This window comes from Triturus cristatus, chromosome 12, assembly GCF_964204655.1.
Source record: "Triturus cristatus chromosome 12, aTriCri1.1, whole genome shotgun sequence".
NCBI classification, from domain to species: Eukaryota; Metazoa; Chordata; class Amphibia; order Caudata; family Salamandridae; genus Triturus; species Triturus cristatus.
Genome location: NC_140595.1, coordinates 681,576,222 through 681,597,627, shown reverse-complemented (window position 1 = coordinate 681,597,627; position 21,406 = coordinate 681,576,222). Strand labels below are relative to the sequence as shown.

At 41.1% G+C, this 21,406-nt stretch overlaps 1 protein-coding gene across 3 annotated transcripts in view; it reads left to right on the top strand.

Moving 5' to 3' along the window:
• PLCG2 (phospholipase C gamma 2) overlaps positions 1 to 21,406 on the top strand; it is a 436,087-nt gene that overhangs the window by 311,378 nt on the left and 103,303 nt on the right. For all 3 annotated transcript variants that reach the window (XM_085638502.1, XM_085638503.1, XM_085638504.1), the window contains exons 12-15: positions 10,016 to 10,101; positions 13,592 to 13,712; positions 19,866 to 20,034; positions 20,749 to 20,850. In XM_085638502.1, the coding sequence (XP_085494628.1) occupies positions 10,016 to 10,101; positions 13,592 to 13,712; positions 19,866 to 20,034; positions 20,749 to 20,850 (478 nt within the window). The remainder of the gene's footprint in view (positions 1 to 10,015; positions 10,102 to 13,591; positions 13,713 to 19,865; positions 20,035 to 20,748; positions 20,851 to 21,406) is intronic.

The following is a 21,406-nucleotide window of genomic DNA, read 5'->3' as shown; positions in this document are numbered from 1 at the left end:
TCAATCACAAAAATTAGGTTCCATTCTTATTTAGTGACATTTGGGAATGCTGCGTGGTTGGCAATTTGTGGATCACAACAGATTCAATCACAAAATGGCAATATAGGAGTGATCTTAACCATTTAGCAATCTTTCATGTATTGCAGGGCATTGTGGGAAAGTAAGTGGGATCAATGCAACTTACTAAACCGTGGACACTTCTGGGTGTTCACGTCTCATCAAATGTGAAGAGTTGTTACCGTACATTCAAAGTGAAACTACCACTTATGCAGGTTGGTTTTGGCACCTCCAGAAGTGCTAGTTTCAAAGCTAACCTCTCCACACATATGGCTTGCTGATGCCTCAACAAGCTACTCAAATAAAAATAAACTTTGACAAAATATTTACTACCTGTCAAATACCTGCTTCACTCAAGATTCTCGGCGTTACTGAACACATGCCATGTAAATCTTTACTAATAGCTCCTGATCAGAGCCATGTGAGGGTCAGGAAGACATGTCTTTTATGAGCCTTGAAATTTGGTGTAGACCATGCACACCTAAATATTTCAGACTAAACCCCTGATAAACGTGATTATTTTGATATGTGTGCTGCACCTCTTTTAGTGTTTACCTCACACTGTGATTTCAAGAAAACTAGGGCCAGCAGCCAACCGGCTACTTGGACAGAGGTGCACACTACATAAAGGATATACATATATTAAACACAAATTCACAATTAAATAATTTAACATTTATCACATGATTTTTAATGCAAATCTGAATAATTTCAATCAAGAAAGTCTTGCGTTATTACAAATTTTTACATTAATTTCTGTAGGTATCAACCTAGTTGAAAAAGTAACCATTGAATTTTCATGTCATAAAAACAAACATAATTCAAACAACAGCCCAATGCATTTCAGGACTATCGTCCCTTCATCAGGGGAACATCTGTAAAAACACAAAGAAAACATTTTTACATGTACAATAATGGAACGACCACCCAATTCAAATAAACTCTTATTGAACTATACCATAGTAACCCAAAGACACCTTCTCCCTTGTGTCTGGTGTACTGAAGTGACTAAACATTATCGATCACAGTCCAGCATGTCCAGTGTTTGTGTGTTAGTGAGATCCTCATCCCTAGACATTCTGTGTAATACGCACATGACACGAAAGCTGATAACGCTAGCATGTATTTCAAATATTCAAAACGATCCAGTGGTGAAACCGATTACTGAAAATAATAAGACAGACATCTAGCTGACCCATCCATGAAACACATTCCAATACTCACACCTATTAAAGCAATACAACCTACCTTCCAATCTAGAAGAAACCGGGATATGACTGCCAAGGGAAATAATAATACAGCCATTACCAAAGTGAATCCAGTTAAACATAAAAAACCATGGTGCTCATGGACCACACTCCTAACTTATGTAAAAACGCTGATCAACAGAGTAGCCCTTTTCTGCTAGAAAAAAGATCGATAGCCAGTAAGTATTTAAATGCCCTCGTAGACTCGAAACCAAACAGTATAACAACACATAAAATACCCGCTAACTCACTGAGATATAGCTGCATACTGGTCTCGCTAATCCAACCATGCTTCATTTGGTTCAAACGGCAGCTCGGTATTAGTCTTCACCACAATATCATGTGACGGAGTCACATGATCGGAGTTGTCGTCACTCGTACACACACAAATCAAATATGATGGACACTACATTCTATTAGAACACAGTGGAGGAACACATTAAAGACACCTCTGTGTACATGCCCTTAGATGCAGATCCTACGGTGGAAATTCCTAATTTGCTGCAAACAATTTTGGACAAAGCCTTCAATATGGATTGGATAAATGAGAACACGAAAATATACCTAATGACACAATATCCGCGCAGGCCCAAACTGTATATGCTTCCCAAAATCTATAAAAATAAACCAGATCCACCATTCCGACTCAATGTGTCAGGGTGTAGATCACTGTTTGAACCTGCTGGCTGATTTATTGATGCTTTTTTGCAACCGTTTGTCTAATCATGGCATGAGCAATCAAATCAGACAGAATCTTTACTCTTTTTTTGTAATTATGTTGATGACATGTTTTTGATTTGGACTGGTTCAGAAATGGTTCTTGAGGAAAATACCCAAACATTTGAACACAAGAAATCTGAGAATACAATTCACCCATTCCATTAGTAGAAAGAGCGGTATCTTTTTTGGATGTTTGGATTGAAATTAATGACAACAGTGTACAAACAAGACTATACAAAAAACCAATGGATAGGAATAGTGCACTTTTATTCCAAAGCTTCCATTCACAAACTCTGATTACAAACCTACCCTACTCACAGTTATTAAGAGTAAGAAGACTGATTTCTGTCATAGGAGTTTGTGAAACAACTATTAAGGATTTCAAAGACAACTATATCCGCAGGGGTTATCTAAAGGATTGATTTGACTTGGCAGCACAAAGAACACTATCTCAAGAATTAAGTCAATTACTTCTAAAGAAACCTAAAAAGGAGTCACAAAGGATGGTGTTTGTATCTACATTTTGTACCACATCTAAAAGTATCCGGAACATCATCACCAAAAGATGGGAACTGCTCCAACAAGAACCTGAATTGAAAAACGTATTTTCCCAACAACCGTTGTTTGCAAACACAAGATCTAGGAATATTAAAGAATTGTTATCTGTCAAATCTACACCTAAACTGATATCCTACACAGGAATGCAGAAATGTCAAAATTGCATTAATTGCAAACACATGATTACAGGATGTACACTATCACATCCACGCACAGGTGGAAACATTAAACTACTTTACAATGGAGACTGTAATTTGAGTAGTGTCATTTATTCCATTAAATGTCCCTGTGGGATGCTGTTTATTGGCAAAACGGAAAGAAAACTAAAAGTTTGAATTTCTGAACACAAGAGCAAAATATGCAACAAGAGTACCACTACTTGTTTGGCATTGCATTGGGAGGAATGTCGGCATACCATAGCTCAACTTAAATTCCAGAAAATAGAGCTTCTACCCCCCCAGCCCTGGTGTAGACATTAATAGGTGTCTGTTACAATGAGAGACGTATGGAATCAAACGTCTGGATACCTTGAAACCCAGGGGTCTTAATGATAGGGTTGAAATGAGCTGTTTTCTATAAACCCTTTTACATTCCAATTTCCATCTCTTCCTAGACACGTCAGTGTGGATTTACACAAAAGAAAGGGTGATTCCATGGATTTTCCTTTTTGCTTTGACATAGTCTATATACATTTCTTTATCTTCAGAGGTCATGTAGGTATAAGCTATGCAATGTAACATGAATGACAGCATGGACTTTACTTTGGACGGACAGACATGACACACTTTCACATCTTCACGGATTAAGTAACACTATGTTGTTTATGGGTAATAGTTTTTGATTCTTGGATGGGTTTTGAATGTTTTTTCAGGGTTCACTCGTCTTTGAGTACTGGCTACCTTGCTAGGAGGTAACATTGAGTGAGGTTGCTATGCTAGAATAATACAATATTTTTAGTGTATTGGAGAACCTGTTGTCACTCCACTATGCACACTGAGGGTGTGCAAGTACTTCTGGATAATTTCTGTGGTGGAAGCATTTAGATAATATGACTACTTGTTCGGTAGTTATATGATTAAGGACTTGGTGACCACAAGCTGCATACTATCACTGGTGTTGGAAGCGGAGTCGTCTTTTGTTAAATATATATTGTCAAGACTCAGCACTAGGAGTTGGATTTCACTGCATTTTTCAATAAAATAACACATCTGATGGTTTTTAAGCTCGTTTTATGAAGCAGGAATAAGGATTCTATTAATAGACTGCTTTGCCCAAATGTCGTTAAAGTAGTAGTTTAATTCGGTACAATCTCTGATTTATAACAGTACATCAGGGTAACGGGTTGGTTCTGCCAGATTAGGTTGTATGGTTTAGTTGCTGATACCCGGAGGTTTTGAATTATTTTTCTGCAATAATTACATGCATCGCATAATGAATAGTTGTAGGTAGAGGGGCTGGTATTTGAAGTTGATACACTCCAAGATGGCGCTTGATTTGCGCGTGTACGCTTGACGACAACTCCGATCATGTCACATGATATCGCGGTGAAGACAGATACCGAGCCGACGTTTGAATCAAATGAAGCATGGTTGGATTAGCGAGGCCAGTAAGTTGCTATATCTCGGTGAGTTATGTGGGTATTTTGAGTGTTGTTATACTGTTTGATTTCGGGTCTACAGGGGCATTTAAATACTTATTGGCTATCGATCTTTTTTTTTTAACAGGAAATGGCTGCTGTTGAGCAGTGTTTTTACATTAGGTAGGAGTGTGGTCTATGAGCACCATGTTTTTTTATGTTTAACTGGAGTCACTTTGGTAAAGGCTGTATCGTCATTTTCCTTGGCAGTCATATCCCGGTTTCTTCTAGATTAAAAGGTATGTCGTAATGGTTTAATGGGTGTGAGTTTTAGAATGTGTTTCACAGATGGGTCAGCTAGACGTCTGTCTTAATTTTTTAAATAATTGGTTTCACCACTAGATCTTTTTGAATATTTGAAATACATGCTAGTCTTATCAGCTTTCGTGTCATGTTAGTATCACACAGAATGTCTAGGGATGAAGATCTCACTAACACACAAACACTGGACGTGGTGGACTGTGATTGATAATGTTTAGTCACGTCAGAACACCAGACACAAGAAAGAAGGTGTCTTTGGGTTACTATGGTATAATTCAATAAGAGTTTATTTGAATTGAGTGGTCATTCCATTATTTTACATGTAAAACAAAAATGTTTTGTGTTTTTACAGATGTGCCCCTGATGAAGGGACGATAGTCCCAAAATGCATTGGCTGTTGATTGAATTGTTTGTTTTTATGACATGAAAATTCAGTTGTTTCTTTTTCAACTAGGTTAATACCTACAGAATGAATGTAATAATTTATATTAACGCAAGACTTTCTTAATTGAAATTATTCAGATTTTCATTAAAAATCATGTGAAAAATTGTAAATTATTTTGTTGTGAATTTATGTTTAATATATGTATATCCTTCATGTAGTGCGCACCTCTGTCCAAGTAGCCAGTTGGCTGCTGGCCCCAGAATTTCTTTCATGAGCCTTTAGCCCACTTGCTGTGCTACATCCTACTCATTCCAGTTTGTGGATATGATTTGGGATGTGTTCGATGATGCCTCGAGGCCTAGATTCCTCAAACTGAGTGAGCATATCTACCTTTGAAACCAAGGTCAACATGCTAGAGAAGACCGGTCTAAGTTCGCTAAAGAGCAAGTCAAAAGCTACAAGGGAAGTTCATTTTTGGGACACAGTTATTACCTGGGAGAGTATCCTGCCAGCGATGCAGAAGCAGTCATTGTCTCCCCTACCTGAAGACCCAAATCTCAAACTTACACAGCGGCGCAGATGTGTAGAGGCAGTTTGTTCCAGGCTTTTGGTGCAAGGTAGAAGGCACTACTGAATGTTCTGATGCTGCATATGCATGGGATGTGTGTGAGTAGTAGACTGGCTCAGCGTAGGTGTCTGGAAGGTTGCTGAAATCTTAGGTAGTTATTGAGGTGTGCTGGGCAGTGTTGTCTAAGGCTTTGAATGTGTGCGTGAGGAGTTTGTAGAGCGCTTGCTTGTGGATGGGGAGCCAGTGATGCTCATTGAGGTGTGGGGTGATGTGCATGCATGGTGGGAGGTTGAGGGTGAACCTGGCTGCAGTGTTCTGTGTGGTATGGAGCATTTGGTTAGTTGAGTGAGGGATTCATTAAGTATTGGGGTGAGTGTGGCGCCAATGGGGTTGAATCCTTTTGGTAAGATGAAGTGACAGCATGTGTATCTGTACTACTTTGATAATCTGCCTTCTATCTATGTGATATCCCTGTGAAAGGATTCCTAGCTTAAGCTTTTCCTACTTGTTCATGTTTCCGTCACCTTCAAATCCCTGGCTAATCCTATATACTTGCCAAATGAACCTTTTCTAACGCCGTCAGTGTCAGCCACTTGAGGCTGAAGAAGATGTTTCTGTCCTGCATGTTTAGCACACTTGCTGTGCTAAATCCAACTAGTGGATGCAAGTTGGGGTGTTGTCCTAAAATGCTTCAAGGCCTAGATTCCCTATACGGGTTGAGCTAAGGTACCTTTGAGACTAAGGTAAATATGCTGGGGAAGACTATCCTAAATTCCCTAACTAGAACTTCAAAACTTTGAAAGGTTATGCTGCACACGATAATTTGTGACAATGTGGCCTATGTTCTGTCCACTGTTATATGCAGAGCAGTGACTGTAATGTAATTGTCATATGACAAATAGAACATCTACCTCGTTCAGATGGTGCATAAAGGTGTCAAGCAGGCCTTAAGCAAGTCCTTGATTTTCTCAACTAGAAGAAACAATTTGAAAGGCTTCTTGCCTAGTGAAGTAGTCGTCTATGGAAGGAGTGTGTATCCTTGCACAGCCATTGAAAGATAAATACTAGGACAGATCTAACTGCAGTCAGTTTCAAGGTACCTCTTTTTTGTATAGTACAACTTAAGGCAAGTTGGAAAACATAGGTGTTGTAATCATACTGTGTAGCCCCCTACTTTCCTCGCCACCATTTACTCACTCCCCTCTAATATATTCCACTTGGTACTTTCCTGTCTCCCCTCACCTTGCTCCCCAGTTGAAATGTGCCACCTGAGTTCAGGTTAGAATGTTGGCGTCTGTGAGTTGAGGAGAGCGGATGACCAAAATAAAGAAGCTACCATCTTACCTGCTGCCAAGTCTTCTTATTTATTTGGAACTTCAATACTGACGACGAGGATGGGATACAAACACACGCGTGAGTCGGACACTGGGAACAATAACAAGTCTCCTGTCTCTTATTTTGCTTAAAGCAGACTCTGCAATAACAACATAGTTGAGTTTTTTTTGCTGTTTCAGGGATGCGATCAGCAAACTGCAGATACTGAGCCTTTCCACATCCTCCGCAGCAGATGAATTGGAGGGTTCTCCATTTGCTGCATTAAGACTTTAAATAACAGTCAACTGAAAGTCAAGGAAAGGCATCCATCTGCCTGTGGTGGTGTGACAGTAAACACCGTACACATTGTATGTTGCCAGCTGGATCAATTGGATAAACAGCTTTTGTACCATGTGGGAGTTTTACAACTCGTGTTGTATGGCTGAAGAACCTGATCATTCTTATCCATTACACCCACTTACTTTTTGTAATCAAGTATCCAGGCGGGTTTGTGAACTTCAATCAACAGACCCTAGTCCGTGAACATGGAACCACTCTCATTTTGGATTGTAGTGAACATATACGCATCCCGCCTATCGGAGAATTTGCAGTGAGGTGTTTCTAGCTTCTTACAAACAAACTCCTGTGGGAATTATTTGTGGTGACATCGAACTGTACCACATGCCACATTGCCAGCATTGTACATCGCTCTGAACAACTCTACACCTTTATAGAAGTTAGCCACAAAGATTATAACACTTATGAAGGAGTGGTTGGACAAGCTCCCATACAACCTTTGACATGATCCTAGCATGTAAGGGAAAACTACAGGATTTAGGGGGGATCCCTTTCCTGTGTAGACTCTCAGGCTGTATACATAACCAGTAGAGCTCTCCCATAACATGTACATATATTGGTGCCATAACAATCTCTTTTTCTGTATGTACTGCTTGAATAGTAGCTGCTGCAAAAACAAAACTTATCACTGCTCATGACCGGAATTAAGCTGGGTGTTACCCAAACCATGCAAGTACAGCAGTAGCGTCTAGCACTGGGAACACTGGTTGGGAAGCCATGAGCTTAACAATTCTGATTAATTTATAGGCTTGTTTGCTTAGTTTGTGCACTATCCCCATTTTGAGTGTAAGGCTCAGAAATGTCTTTAACTTCCTAAGTAAAGTCGGAGTCCACCGACATGCCCTAGAGTTATGCCAAAAAAGTGGCCCCATGCTCCTTCAGAAACTGTTTGGCACACACATTTGTTTGGTGCAGAATTTCCTTAAGGAAGTCAACATCCAGAAAGAGATGGATATAGTCGACGAGAAATTTGCTGTATTGACTTTGCATGCAGTGGATGCAGTGAAAGAGGGAACTTGTGGCAGGCTACCAAGAGAACACTCTGTCTTTGCTTGCTGTCGCATATGCCTACTCTCTGGGTAGGTGTACCTTGCTTCTGTCTCTTCTCTGTACAGATTGGGTTTGCAAGAGAATGCTGCCGCACATGTTTCCTCTCTGGTGAGGCCTACCCTGTGACTCTCTCTGCACTGCATGGATTATATTGGCGAAGGGACGTCACGACTGCCGTGACCATGCTCCCTCAGAATCACTGGAAGACGAGTGATCACAGTGGCACTCCGTCAACTGCTCCATTTTGTTTATCCCTCGAGTACTGTCTCAGTATCTTATCCTGCTGCAGAGCTGTCCTCCATATCTTGAGGTAGGGCCTGGGCAGCACTCATCCACTGAGGCATCATCTCTATTGACCGTGAAAATCTTTCTAAAAGCTTCCTTTGAAACTCTTTGTCCTATGTAGAAGGCACAAGTATGGTAATAGATCAGTGGGTGAGTGAGTGCATTTGTGAGATGTGTGTGCCAAAGTGTAAAAGCAAAAAAGCATTTAGCTTATCGATGGGTGAGTGTGTGCATTTGTGAGATGTGTGTGACAAAGTGTAAAAGCAAAAAAGCACAGAAGCCCATAGCTTATCAGCGCTGCTGTAGCTGCTTCAAAACCACAATAAATGACAGAATAATACAAAGTATTTTTTCAGCTTGCCACATATGCAAATACACAACATACTTCATGGGACACGTGGAGCAATGCTGCGATCAAATTTGCTGTCCTGCCGCACCTTGGGGAAGCAGAACTGCACCATATCTTCAGAGAAATCATGGAGCTCTGCTTTTTCTGTGTGCTACCGCACTGTGTGCTGCCTTTCACCGGTGCAGGCACCCTTGAGCCATAGTGCAAGGGTGTCTGCATTATGGTCAGGACAATTGTTGTATAGGGAGGGGCCCCTTGATGCATAAAACTACCCTTGAGGTGTTTTTCTTAAGGAAAAATATAGTTCTCCTTGTAACATCAGCCTCAGGAAGGCACCGGATGTTGTCGCAGGTCCATGTCTAGATACGGATATGAATCCAAAACCAAGAATGGATGCACAGGAATGCCGATGCACCGCCTATGGAAGGCCTCCCTGATGCAAAGTAAAGCAGGGCTGCACATGCACTCTAACTTATTTTTTTAACAGTACAACACAAATAGCCATTTTAATTGCTTTATAAAATCCCAATGAGGATTTTGCATCAGGCATGGATGAAAAAAGCCACACAAACAAGACACAAAATCATTGTCAGTCTGGCCCTTATTTATTGTAGTAAAATCAAAAGTAGCTCACATTTGAACATTGGGGCAGTTTTCAATTTCAAAAGGGAGCACTCAAACATGCCCATTACATGGGCCATCACACTCCCTGCTTGTCCAGTGGACTATGGCCATTTTTTCCTCCTGGGGTGAGCGATTGTTCAAGTCTGTCTGTAGTTCTATTCCACTATATTGAAGTTTTATCTGATGCCATATTGATGAATGTTAAGGGTCCTCTTGGCATCAATTGACATTTGTAGATTTTTCTGGTTGATATTTTTCTATTGCTCTTTTAACTTTAGGTAATATTTTTCTCACATCCTATTTCCTATTGATCTTATCTGATGTCTATCTAAGGCCCTGCTCACAATTGTTGACTTTTGATGCATTGTCCTCTTGCCCTCATTTGACACCTACTTATGGTCAGGGGCGTAACACAGGCCCCCGCAGCCCCAGCGGTGCGGGGGGGGCCCCAAGCTCCAGGGGTTCCCCTCGGCACTGCACTCTGGCCAGAGAGCTCCTGATTGAGCCTGGAGGGGGCCCTTCTTTGTACCGTGCAGGGAGGCCCCCTCAATTTTCGTTACACCAGTGCTTATGGTTGTACTGATGTAATGGCCTTCTCTTTCAGCTACCTCACCGGAGATCAACTCAGGAGCGAGTCTTCTCCAGAAGCCTACATCCGTTGCCTTCAGATGGGGTGCAGATGCATTGAATGTAAGTCCTCCTCTTTGGGGAGCACACTGCATTGTTTCATGTAAAAGTCAGAAGTATGATTCTGTGTTAAATCCAAAATGATCTCAGCAACATTGAATGAGCATTTCAAATTATTGCAGATACATTTAATGCATGCAATGTGTCCATGGATACATACATGCCCTGGTAATATGCACATTGAATATATATATATATATCTTTCAATTTATACAAATTTGCAAAGGAGCATGCTCATATAAGTGACATAACCTTGGTTAGGATCAGTGCTTAATTTGAGACGGTGTTTTATGGTGCTCAGGACTTAATTATCAACATCGGCACTTATATCAGTCTGCCACAAGGTGATGATGTCTGTTTGTTAGAGATGAGCACAGCAACGATTGTTTCTTAACTAAATATACATTAAAATGACTAATGCCTGCTGCCCAAGCCCTTCGTTTTGCTTTGGGGGCAAGGAATAGTGTAAATTGTCACACTTGTAGGAGTGTGATGGTCAGTAGTTGTTGTGATATGACGTTGGCACTGAGGACTAGGCCAATAGGTAGTGCACATTGCAGTGGCCTCCTTACGAGGGCCCTGGGATATATTTTCATTTACAAATTAGGCACTGGCTAAGATACAATAATTCCTCCAAAGCCACAGTCATCAAATCAGAATACTGCATGCCATATCAGTCATCAGGATATTTGCATGCAAAGCGCATGCAGGCCATCCATATCACCACTATTGTTCTAGATCTAAGGGTTCCGATAGATGCAACTAATTGATCTACACTATCTTGAATTCGATATACATGAGGGTGACCTCCACATTCTCTTCTTACTGAAGATTAACACACTAACACCAGAAATTATAAGAGATTATCGGAATTGCTCTTGAATGAGGCAAATGTTTATGGGCTGAAATTCTATTAGTGGGAGGATCAAAAAGTGAAATGATCCCATGCCAGCACTGGTTACACCGTACCCTTCACCTAAAACACAAAGAACGTGGAAGCACTATTATACTTTGATAATTAAAAGGTGTAAAAACTAGAACCTTCTTTCAGGTGTCATTGGTCCACGAGATGCCACCTCTCCATCAAAGATATCATAGCTCACCAGATCATTTGTTATGGTAATGCTGGAATAAGGTAATGTGATCTGTTCAGCCCTGCTCAAGACACTAATTGACACTTAATAATGTGTACAGTATCAAGCAGCATGATAATACCACAACTGGAGGAAATGGGACCTCAGAAAACCTTCCCCAGAACCCTCAGCTGGGTTTCAGTGACAGCTAGGGTCATAGTGGTCATTGGGTGGTAAGCACTTTAATTGTGTGATCCACCTGAACTCCAACCACTTCAAACTAGTTACACGCTCTACTATTGATGACTCTAACTGAATATTCCTGGATAGCATCATTGAAATGTTCAGTCCTGAGAGTGCTTACCCTTGCCAACTAGCCAAATAGCCATATGGTGTACATGAATACTATCATGAAATACACTGATATAACCCCCATTATTGACCCAGAATCTAGTTTCTACAGCGAGAACCATTGAGGGAAGTTGATGTGGTTGCTGGGTGCTTCTTAGAAGCTTCCTATCCTGGTGGTGTTAAAAATACTAAAACCAATAATATTTAAAGAGGCTGACCCATCTTTTCCTGAAACATCCATGACATCCCCCACCCCAAATGGGGACAGTGCCTGAGGAGTGCAGATCAATCGCCGAAGAAGCCCATAGCTGAGTAATCATCAGAATACCTTGCCCCCCCACCCAGCATGCTTTCTCTGCCTGGGAAGGAAGACTGAAGTCCTAAAGAACTGCATCACCAGAGTGCATCACCACTACAAAGTGGCTTTTGTCACAAGCAAGCCACTTAAATAAATAAATGATGTTAACCAAGAACATCTTGAAGAAGCAAAGTGAAGTCAAGGTCTGTGCATGTAGCAAGTTAGAAGAGACGAGAGCTTAAGAGATCACTCTACCTTACCGATGAAACAGCAGTGGACGTATATACGTTATTTTAATTTAATCCACACAAGAGGCCCACATGACACTTTTAAACAAGAAGCTTTCATTTAAATATGTCTTTTATTGTCAATGAACAGTGTTGTATGAGACTACCTCAGTTGCTTTTTATGACAATAACAATTAAAGCATTTTATTGGTGTCTCTGTTGGAAAATGCAAGATACAAAATATGAGTTGTCTACTTTTGTAGGAACTTAGGATTTGAGGACAGTCAGGCTTAAATGTAGTTTTATTAGTTATTTTATATAAGCAAAATATTACTGATGATTCCCACATCACACACGTAGTATCTGAATATGACAGCTCAGAAAAGGGAAAATTGACAATATACCTGAACATAACAGTTCAACCTAAAAAATACGGTTATAATGGGCAATGGGTATAGTTATCAGCTGAGCTTGGGTGAGGTTCATGGACAGCTAGCAGAAATAGAGCTCTGATTGGGTGAAGAAGACTTCCTCAATGTTTATTAAAAACCCGTGGGTATTGCCCTGCAGTCAATATAGGTCCAAGGATTCTTGCACTGTAACTGGGCTACTCTACCACTTCACAGAGAGGGGTGGGCTTAAAGCTCCTTGAGGTAACTTGGGCTCACTTGTTCATACCTTTAGCGTCATCTACCCAAATTTCTATGAGGTGCAAGGGCAATACAGGAATCCACAAACACAATGCCTAGAAGAGGTCAATGGTTTAAGGACCATACAGAGGCAGATATAAAATAGTGTAAATATTTACACTAAATTATCAGCACATCACAGACAAATCAAGAGGGAACATGCAGTAGATCTGCACATCAAACATCAAATGAGAATGGGCAAGGTATGTGCGCATTACAGCTGTAAGAAGCAGAATTTAGATTTGATATCTGCACCTGTATGTCTGAGGAACAAATCTGAAGACGGATGATTCCTCTCTTTAAGGCATTCCACACTGCAGAATTTCCTATATTTTATCATTGGGTTGTCCTACTTGGAATTCTTGGCTTCAGCAACAATAATGGGATGTATGAAATGCTTGAATTAATCTCAGCCACTGTCAGTCGCTCTGGCCACATTCCAGGCCATCGTTTTTCAGCCACCATGCTACTCTAGACAAAGGTCTGCCTTACGCAAATCAGTACTGGCCGTGCTCTTCATGAGAACAGTCTGTTCTAAACTGCCAGGCGAGGATCTCGAGAATTGTCTGATTTATAAGTGGATGATTAGGTCCACCTTTCCAGTTGTTTGGAGTTTTCCATTTGGCTTTGCACAACCTGTGTTATGCTTTTGCCAACTAAAGACTGAATTCAATGGGTACGTTACATTTTCAGTTGTACATCACTAGAGGGACTGATAAATTGTCTGAGTATCATATAGGTCTGTCTAATATTAGGATTCCCACAGTTACTCTCTATGATTGTGTGCAATTATAATATCTATTTTGACTTCTATGGCCTCTGTAGTTACCAGATCTTTATTTTCTTTCCTTTCAGTGGATTGCTGGGACGGCCCAGATGGGAAGCCAATAATTTACCATGGATGGACGCGGACAACAAAAATTAAATTTGATGACGTAGTCCAAGCAATAAAAGAAAATGCATTTGTTACATCAGAGTAGGTATTCATTATCTTCCAAGCATGGGCAATGGGATGTGTGTAGGACCACAAACCAAGCTTTGCTACTTGTCAGATAGTTTTCATTAGTGATTTCAGTCCTCCTCATAGCAGAGGCTAGTCCAGTGTTTTCCCATCAGGACAGAAGTTCATAATTAGGTACTCATGGAAAGTGATGTACATTAGCAAACCCTTATTAAAAAGGCTGCCAGTAGGAGATAGCCGGAAGAAGCAGGTGTTTTCTCTGGTTTCTATTGGTCTCCCTAGTGCTTCTGCTGCTACCGCTCAGCACATGTGTCATGAAGGTAGCAGCAGAGAATACTAAAATTGGTCTTACAGGACTGTTTCCACTCCTTCTCCTTACCGTATCGTGCAACCTCATTAGCAAATAGAAAGCCATAAAGGGCATAGGGTGGGAGAGGGGAAAACATGAGATGTCACCCATCATGATCATAGTGTGCATGATGTCTCTCACGCTTCTCCTGGCATTTGGACAGTTACATGACTTTTTTTCTTCCTTTGTTTGTGCTGCCATACCTAGAGGAACTCTCTCAGTCTTCACGGGAGCACTAGTAAGATTGAAGTTCCTCCTTTCTCAACTTCCCCATCTTTTACTTGTGCTTCTCCTTATATTTCTGCTTCCTGTTTCGTTACTTACTCTTTGACTGCCAGTATCATTCCCACTCTAGTCCTTTTTTGTCTCGATTACCACTTCTATTGTTGAGCCTTCCTTCTTCCTCAGTCTCACCTCGTAACTCTATTTACAATTCTTTAGTCAAGGTGATCCCTCATCTTCAATTAGCAGCTCATATCTTCCCTGCTCTCTTTTCTTTACGATGCGCACGCTCTCAACTTGCCTTAAAGGTGACGTTCTTTCTACTGTGTACATTGTATTCATTTTTGAGCTCCTTCCTATCTTGCATCCTCCTCCACTTGCATTTGTCAGGGTGCGTTCCCAGAATCCTTGCTATACTGCCCAATTTCTCCTTTCTACTCATCACTCCTGCCACTAAACTACCGTCCTGGGTTCAATTACTATTAGATTCCTTCTATCTGTTATCCCCTAAACTCTAGCTCTCTCCTCTCTTTTCTCTCTGGTTTGTTCTCTTCCTTTTTTCTTTATTCAGAGTACTACTGCAACTGCTTTGTGGTTTTACTGCACCTGGTAGGCAAAGTTCCGAGGGTCTTTTAAGTAACGACTACAGACCTCTTATGGAATTAGGAATAACTCAAAGCTATTCGTGTTATTGCACCGAATCAAGCATGTTCCAGTCCTTTTTTCTTTTACAAATTCCTTCAGGTTTGACTGACCTAGAACACTTGTCTCCTGTATTACTGCATGCCTCCAACTACCCATTTGCCTAGAAACAAGAAAACCCGCTTCCTCCCACTTTGTGATAAAGAGGCCAATTGAAATGTGGGCCTTAGAGGAGAACTAACTCTCTTCCATTTACTTCCAGTTAAACTCGTTTTGTTAAAACAATTTTTGTATTTCCAATTATTGTTTTATATGTCTTGTTTGTAGTGTTTGTGCATATCTTTGGCAGAAAAGCATAATAAATTAAATAAATTAAATGAAGTGAAGTGAGGTATGCAGCCCACACACTAGGTCATAGCTCACTGAAATAGAAACTGGCCAATGTGAGTGATGTATGCAGTTCTCACTGTCATAATAGGGGATGGGAATAGATATCAGCGGAGCTTGGGTGAGGTTCATGAACAACTATCAGAAATAGAGCCTGTGTGATGCTTATATTAAGGAATAGGAACAGTGACAAGCTCTGATTGGGTGAGGAAGGCTGCCTCCCTGTTAATGAAAAACCTGTATCTATTGCTCTGCTGTTAATGTAGGTGCAAGAGGAACTACAAGCTTCGTGCACTGTAACTGGGCCACCCCAACCAATTCACTGAGAGAAGTGGGCTTAGGGCTCCTTGAGGTACTTTGGGCTCACTTTAGCATAACCTCGCCCAATTTCTCTGAGGTGCAAGTGGAATATAGGAATCTAAATGCTCAATGCCTAGAAGAGTTCAGTGGCTTAAGGAGCATACAGAGGTAGATATAAAATAGTGTTAACATATGGGGTCTAATTACAATGTCATACGGGCTTGCATCTGCCAGACACCGTATCAGTCTGGAACCACCTGACCTTACGTCGGCGGTTCCGACTGCAGGATTATGATACGACCGCTCATAGGGAGGTCGTAAACATGCATTTTACAAAAGCTTGTGCAGCGGGTGAAAAAGGTCCGCAGCACAAGCATCCATTGTAATATGCATGTTTTGAAACATCCCTGCACCATGTGGCAAACATCTCATAGTGACTGCCACACGGTGCAATGATGTTTAGGGGGCCAATTGCTAGGGGTCTCCAAAGTCATTTTCTGACAGCCTTTCCATATCGGAAGTGCCTGCCACACGGTGCAGGGATGTTTAGAGGGCACCATAGGTACCCCCCCAGTCCCATTACGAAGGGCCGGAGGGGAAGGGGCCCTGCGGGGGGCCTCCAAAGTCATTTTCCAACAGCCTTTCCATGTTGGAAAGACCAACATAGGAAGGCGGTCGGAAAATAACATCATAATTCCGATGGCTGAGCCGTCGTCTTTAAGGGATTAGGGTGTCTTTTCGGTGCACGTACAGGCTCCTTGAGCCATCCGGAAATGCTGTTGATGGTCACTCCGCTGAATGCCTCTGCCCACGGTATCGTAATGCGGCGGGCTTACCACAGAGGCATACGTGCCGCCCATGTCAGACCCACCGACATCGTAATCAACCCCTAGTTACTAAGTGCCTCTGAAAGAGTGACAGTGAAAATTGGAGCAATTTTAATCGATATTAACTTAACCATTAAATCAAAATTGGGCAAAAATCTTAAATTGCAAAAATTGTTAAAATGAGAGAAATAATTTTTTTAACTAAAGATTTCAAGTAGGTAAAAAATGTGAACTATTATGAGATTTGTATTTAGAAAGCCTAAAGGCGTCGTATAAAGTTAAGCATACTGGCCACCAATCTGCTGGTGTAGTCCTGGCATCACAGTGCTGGCTGGTCCGCCTGATCTAGACTTTTCTTCACTCATGGTGATCTGACAGCGCCTTTGGTAGGACTGGCTGAGGGTGGAAAAGACGGTCTCTTTCCCCCAACCCCTTAAACAATACTTGAGGCATGCAAGCTGGCAAATTTGGAATTCTGCTCCTCGAACAAGGGACTTTTTGCCCTGCAGTAGCTCTCCCTGCCATTGTGAAAGCTCCTGCAGTTGAACTGCTTCTGCTCCTGAGGAAAGCCTGCAATGAAAGATGTAAATCGCATAAATTCTCTTAATGATACAAACAGCAAAGAATACAGAATATCATCCATAAATAAACCTGTGCTTGTCGCATATGGACCTATTAGTGGTAGCATGTGCTCAGTATCTTATATTGTTTGTCAACAATTAATGCACTTGACAATGGATTGGGTGAAGTCTCAGTACATAATTTGCTGTCCTTATTAGCTCTGTTGTTAATTTCATTTTGTAAAGTGCCTCATGCTAGCCAAGTGCCCTTGAAGTGCATAATAGAAACAAAACGTGATGGTGTTAATTGCTCTGGAAAAGTGGCTGAGAAAAAGAAAATACTGTAACAAACAGGCCTCTAGACAACAAATGCTTGAATGCTTTGAGTAATGGAATTATTTAAAATATCCCAGAACTGTTGAAAACATGATGTCAACTATAATGAGCTATGTTTTTCATCGTGGTAGGGTTGACTCCATGCCAGATTCTCCTCTGAAACAAAGTGAAATTGGATCAACTCACTTCACAAGAACTTTTAATTCATTCATTCATTTATTCATTCACCCATTCGTGGCAACTGTTCAAAGCCTCAGGCCACACTCACCACCTTTCTTTCTCTCTCTTGTGCACTCTCATATCTGGAACTGCTCACCTGTACCCCCTTCGCAGAGCTCACTTTCCATACCCACTCTGGACCCACCCAGCACACCAAAGCAAACCTGCTAAACTGTAGGTCTTCCATTTCCTATACCATATCCACATCCAATGCAATTCAGGACTGTCATGCAGTTGCACTCACAAAAACCTGGTCTAAACACATCCTCACTACTATTTGGTGTTATCTTATCATTGCAACTTTTTTCACCTTTATAAAGCCCATATCGGTATTGCCCTCATACACACAGAGGCCGATTAACTCATTAAAACCATCCTTTTTCCAGTGCCACACAGTCGCGATTAACATTATACCAAAACCTCTTGAGATTCAAGATCAATATACTGCCCACTTTGTGATAAAAATAGCTTCAATGAGGACTTGCTTGATTAAAGCATACATCAAATTATCGTGTGTGGAGGATTTTCTGGGATAATTCAACATCCAGTATGGAAAAAGGCTTTAGATAACCACGCAAGTTTCTTAACATCCTAACAATCTGACTGTAACATATCCCAACCCAGGCTTTGATTTTCACAAGGAAAGACCACATAAAGATCTCTGTACCCCTGTAAATGTGCTGTTTGGACAATTGTCCTCATTTACTTCAAAATTCTTTACCCCAACACACCCCTACACAATAAAGCCAAGGCTGTAATGGTGAACTCAAGACACTTTGAACACAAAGGCAATAGGGTGTAGACTTTTTCATCCAAGTGGAGAAGAATTCTGATCCCTCCAAACTATTCGGCCCAATTCACAAAGGGCCTCCGCACTCGTAGTGGAGGCCCTGCAATCGTGGCGGAGGGCCCGGAGACGTGGCAGGGGTCCTGCACTCATGGCAAGACCTCCGTACTGCAGTTACCCATTGCGGAGGACCTGCCACAAGTGCGGTCCCCTGCCATGAGTGCGGGTCGCCCCACCAATACTGCGGGTCCTCCGCTGCAAGTGCGGAAGCTGTTTGCGAATTGGCCCCTGTAAGTGTGATGATAATGAGATTTTTAATGTCATGAACAAACTAGCTCTCACTACCTCCAAACTGAAAATGTCAGACTGGTACACAAATTATGTTAATAAGATGCAAAAGAAAATATGAGAATTTAAAAATATATTAAGAAAATCCACCCACATCAAACTAACAAACGCTAGGAAATCACACAAATAAACTGAATAGCACACTTCTCCTCCTTCCTGAAATCAATAATTATATGACTGCCAAATCGCTCCAGATCATACAGAAAAGCAGTCCACAGAGTCTGCCCCACCTTCTCTTACAGGATCTAAAAGCAATAAACTAGGATTCCACTTCTCCAACAAAGTCATAACTATCAGGGAGAAAACATCCAAACACAGACCTCTAGCAGCCACAGAACATACACATTTCACCATTGAAGTACCTTCATCCTCAATATTACTGAAACAATGGAGAAGACCATGGTAAACACTAAACCATCTAACTTCTCCTCACAACCCATCCCACCTCCTTTAGACAAGGAAAACTGTAATGTCTTCTCACTGTCCCGGGGCTCCTGTGGCTAACACATGCCAGAGAAATATCTGTTTCCCTGTGTCCTCTACACTAGTCCCTGCCCTTCTGCCCTTATTAATTTAACAAGGGAGTTGAAGGTGCAGAAGCAGCAGCATCTTCCATGTGACCTCCAACAGTATATGTCACCCTTGAAACCTCCAAGACAACATGGATCCAAGGGGCTTGAGGAAGCTACTGAAGTAATAGTGGTTACATGATTCAGGAATACCTCTACAATTCTGATTTTGGCACCCAACTCTTCATACTCCAGAAAGTTGCTTCCTTTTTACTTTATAATTTTGTGTGGAACTTAGGCATGTATGCAAATGGTCATCTGCACTTGTAAGTAATGTATTCAATACATTATGCACAAAGAGGCCTTTTAATTTTGCAATAGTTCATTTCATTTGAAATTTACAGATAAATGCAGGCAGGTCAACTCCTTCCCACATCTCACTCTCCATCTGCGCAGCCAATGCCAGCTCGTTAGTGTTGTTTAACATTGAAAGAGCTTTAAAAAGACCTTCTGTATTTTCTCGTTATGGTCAGTCAATGGGCCTCTGAAATGTGCATTTAGTTCATGTGAAGAAATAGGCCGGTGGGGGTGCCGAAGTTGATAAGCAGTGAGCTATTATTTGGTGCATACATCATGGCCCTTATTAAGATACTCCATAATGTATCAATATTTGAACTTTCAGGTACCCAGTGATTCTCTCAATTGAACAGCACTGCTCAGTCGACCAGCAACGTCACATGGCCCGTGTGTTCAGGGAGGTTTTGGGAGACATGCTGCTGGCCAAACCTATTGAGGCCAGCGCTGACCAGCTTCCATCACCAACACAGCTCAAGGGAAAGATCCTTATAAAGGTAGGTGCACCATCAGGCCAACATTTTATACAAACTCTAAACTCAATCATTGACATGATTTCCCCCACAAGTGGATTATTCTAGTAGAAATCTAGTAATATTTTTCCATATGTTAAATAGCACTTCCCTACAGAGCATTGCAAGTTTACGAAACACTGCGGTGAAGACCTTTTTTACTAAAATAAAAGCCATATCGTACAGCATTTCTTCTATTTTTGTTTCATTCAACATATTAAATAGAAGAAAAGTGTAGTAAAAGCTGATATAACAAGTCTAACATATCAGTAAACTCCTACATTTTGATACTAAGATATTGCCAAAACATAAATGTTAGAAAAAGGCATTTATAATTGTGTGTATTCATATCTAGAATATACTACATACTAAACTGTCTCTAGACACTTGACCAATAGGTACTAAATATTACCAAACGCAATGGTTTTCATTTTAAGGATCTCAGAATGAGGTGTGGCTAACAGCCCCTGTTGTCCAGCTTACAGATTTCCAGCTAAAAAGTCTTTGGGCAGGATCATATTCTGCCCTCTAATTCTGCTCAATTACTGACAAGCTTGTATTTGGTGTTTACTTTCAGGCAGTAGGTTATGACACTTAATATAGTTTGATCATACACAAACATGTTTTGAGTGATTACCACTTCTACAAGAAATTGATGTATCATGAGTGACGGTTGATAATGTTTACTTTATGTGGCAGCACAAAAAATTGGGGTTAAAAGGCGACGTGGATGTCAACACTGAAGGTAAAGGAGAGACGAAGCAACAAGGAGAGCTGTACATGTGGGATCCCATTGACCAGGTACTGTTTCCAACAACCTATTAAATAAGATAATGCCTACTTTGGCACCATAAGCCAGACACCACTTCTTGAGACTGCATACATGAGACACTGTTTCCTATGATACCATAGACTTGGATCTGGTTCCTGGAATTCCATAGACTAAATAGCACTCTGTGGAACTCAGACCAGGCACTGCATCCAGATAAACCGTGCAGTAGGCACTGTCTTCTAGTGCATCTTCGATAATGTACTGTTTGTTAAAACAGACTAGACATCGTTTTCGGACACTTTGAACTAAGTCCTTTTTTCTGCCATGTAATAGACTGACTACATCCTGATAGACTGATCACTAGATGTTGCTTACTGTAACATTATAAACCAGATACTACTTCCTGGGATACCAGTCACCAGAAAATGCGTTGTGACACACCACCAGCCATGAATTGCTTCCTTAGACACCATAGACCACAAACTAAACTAGGCACTGCTTTTAGTAACCCCCAAAACAGGCACTTCATCCTAGAACACCAATAAGTGGATTTTGCTTGCTAGTGCATTAATGACCAGGTACTGC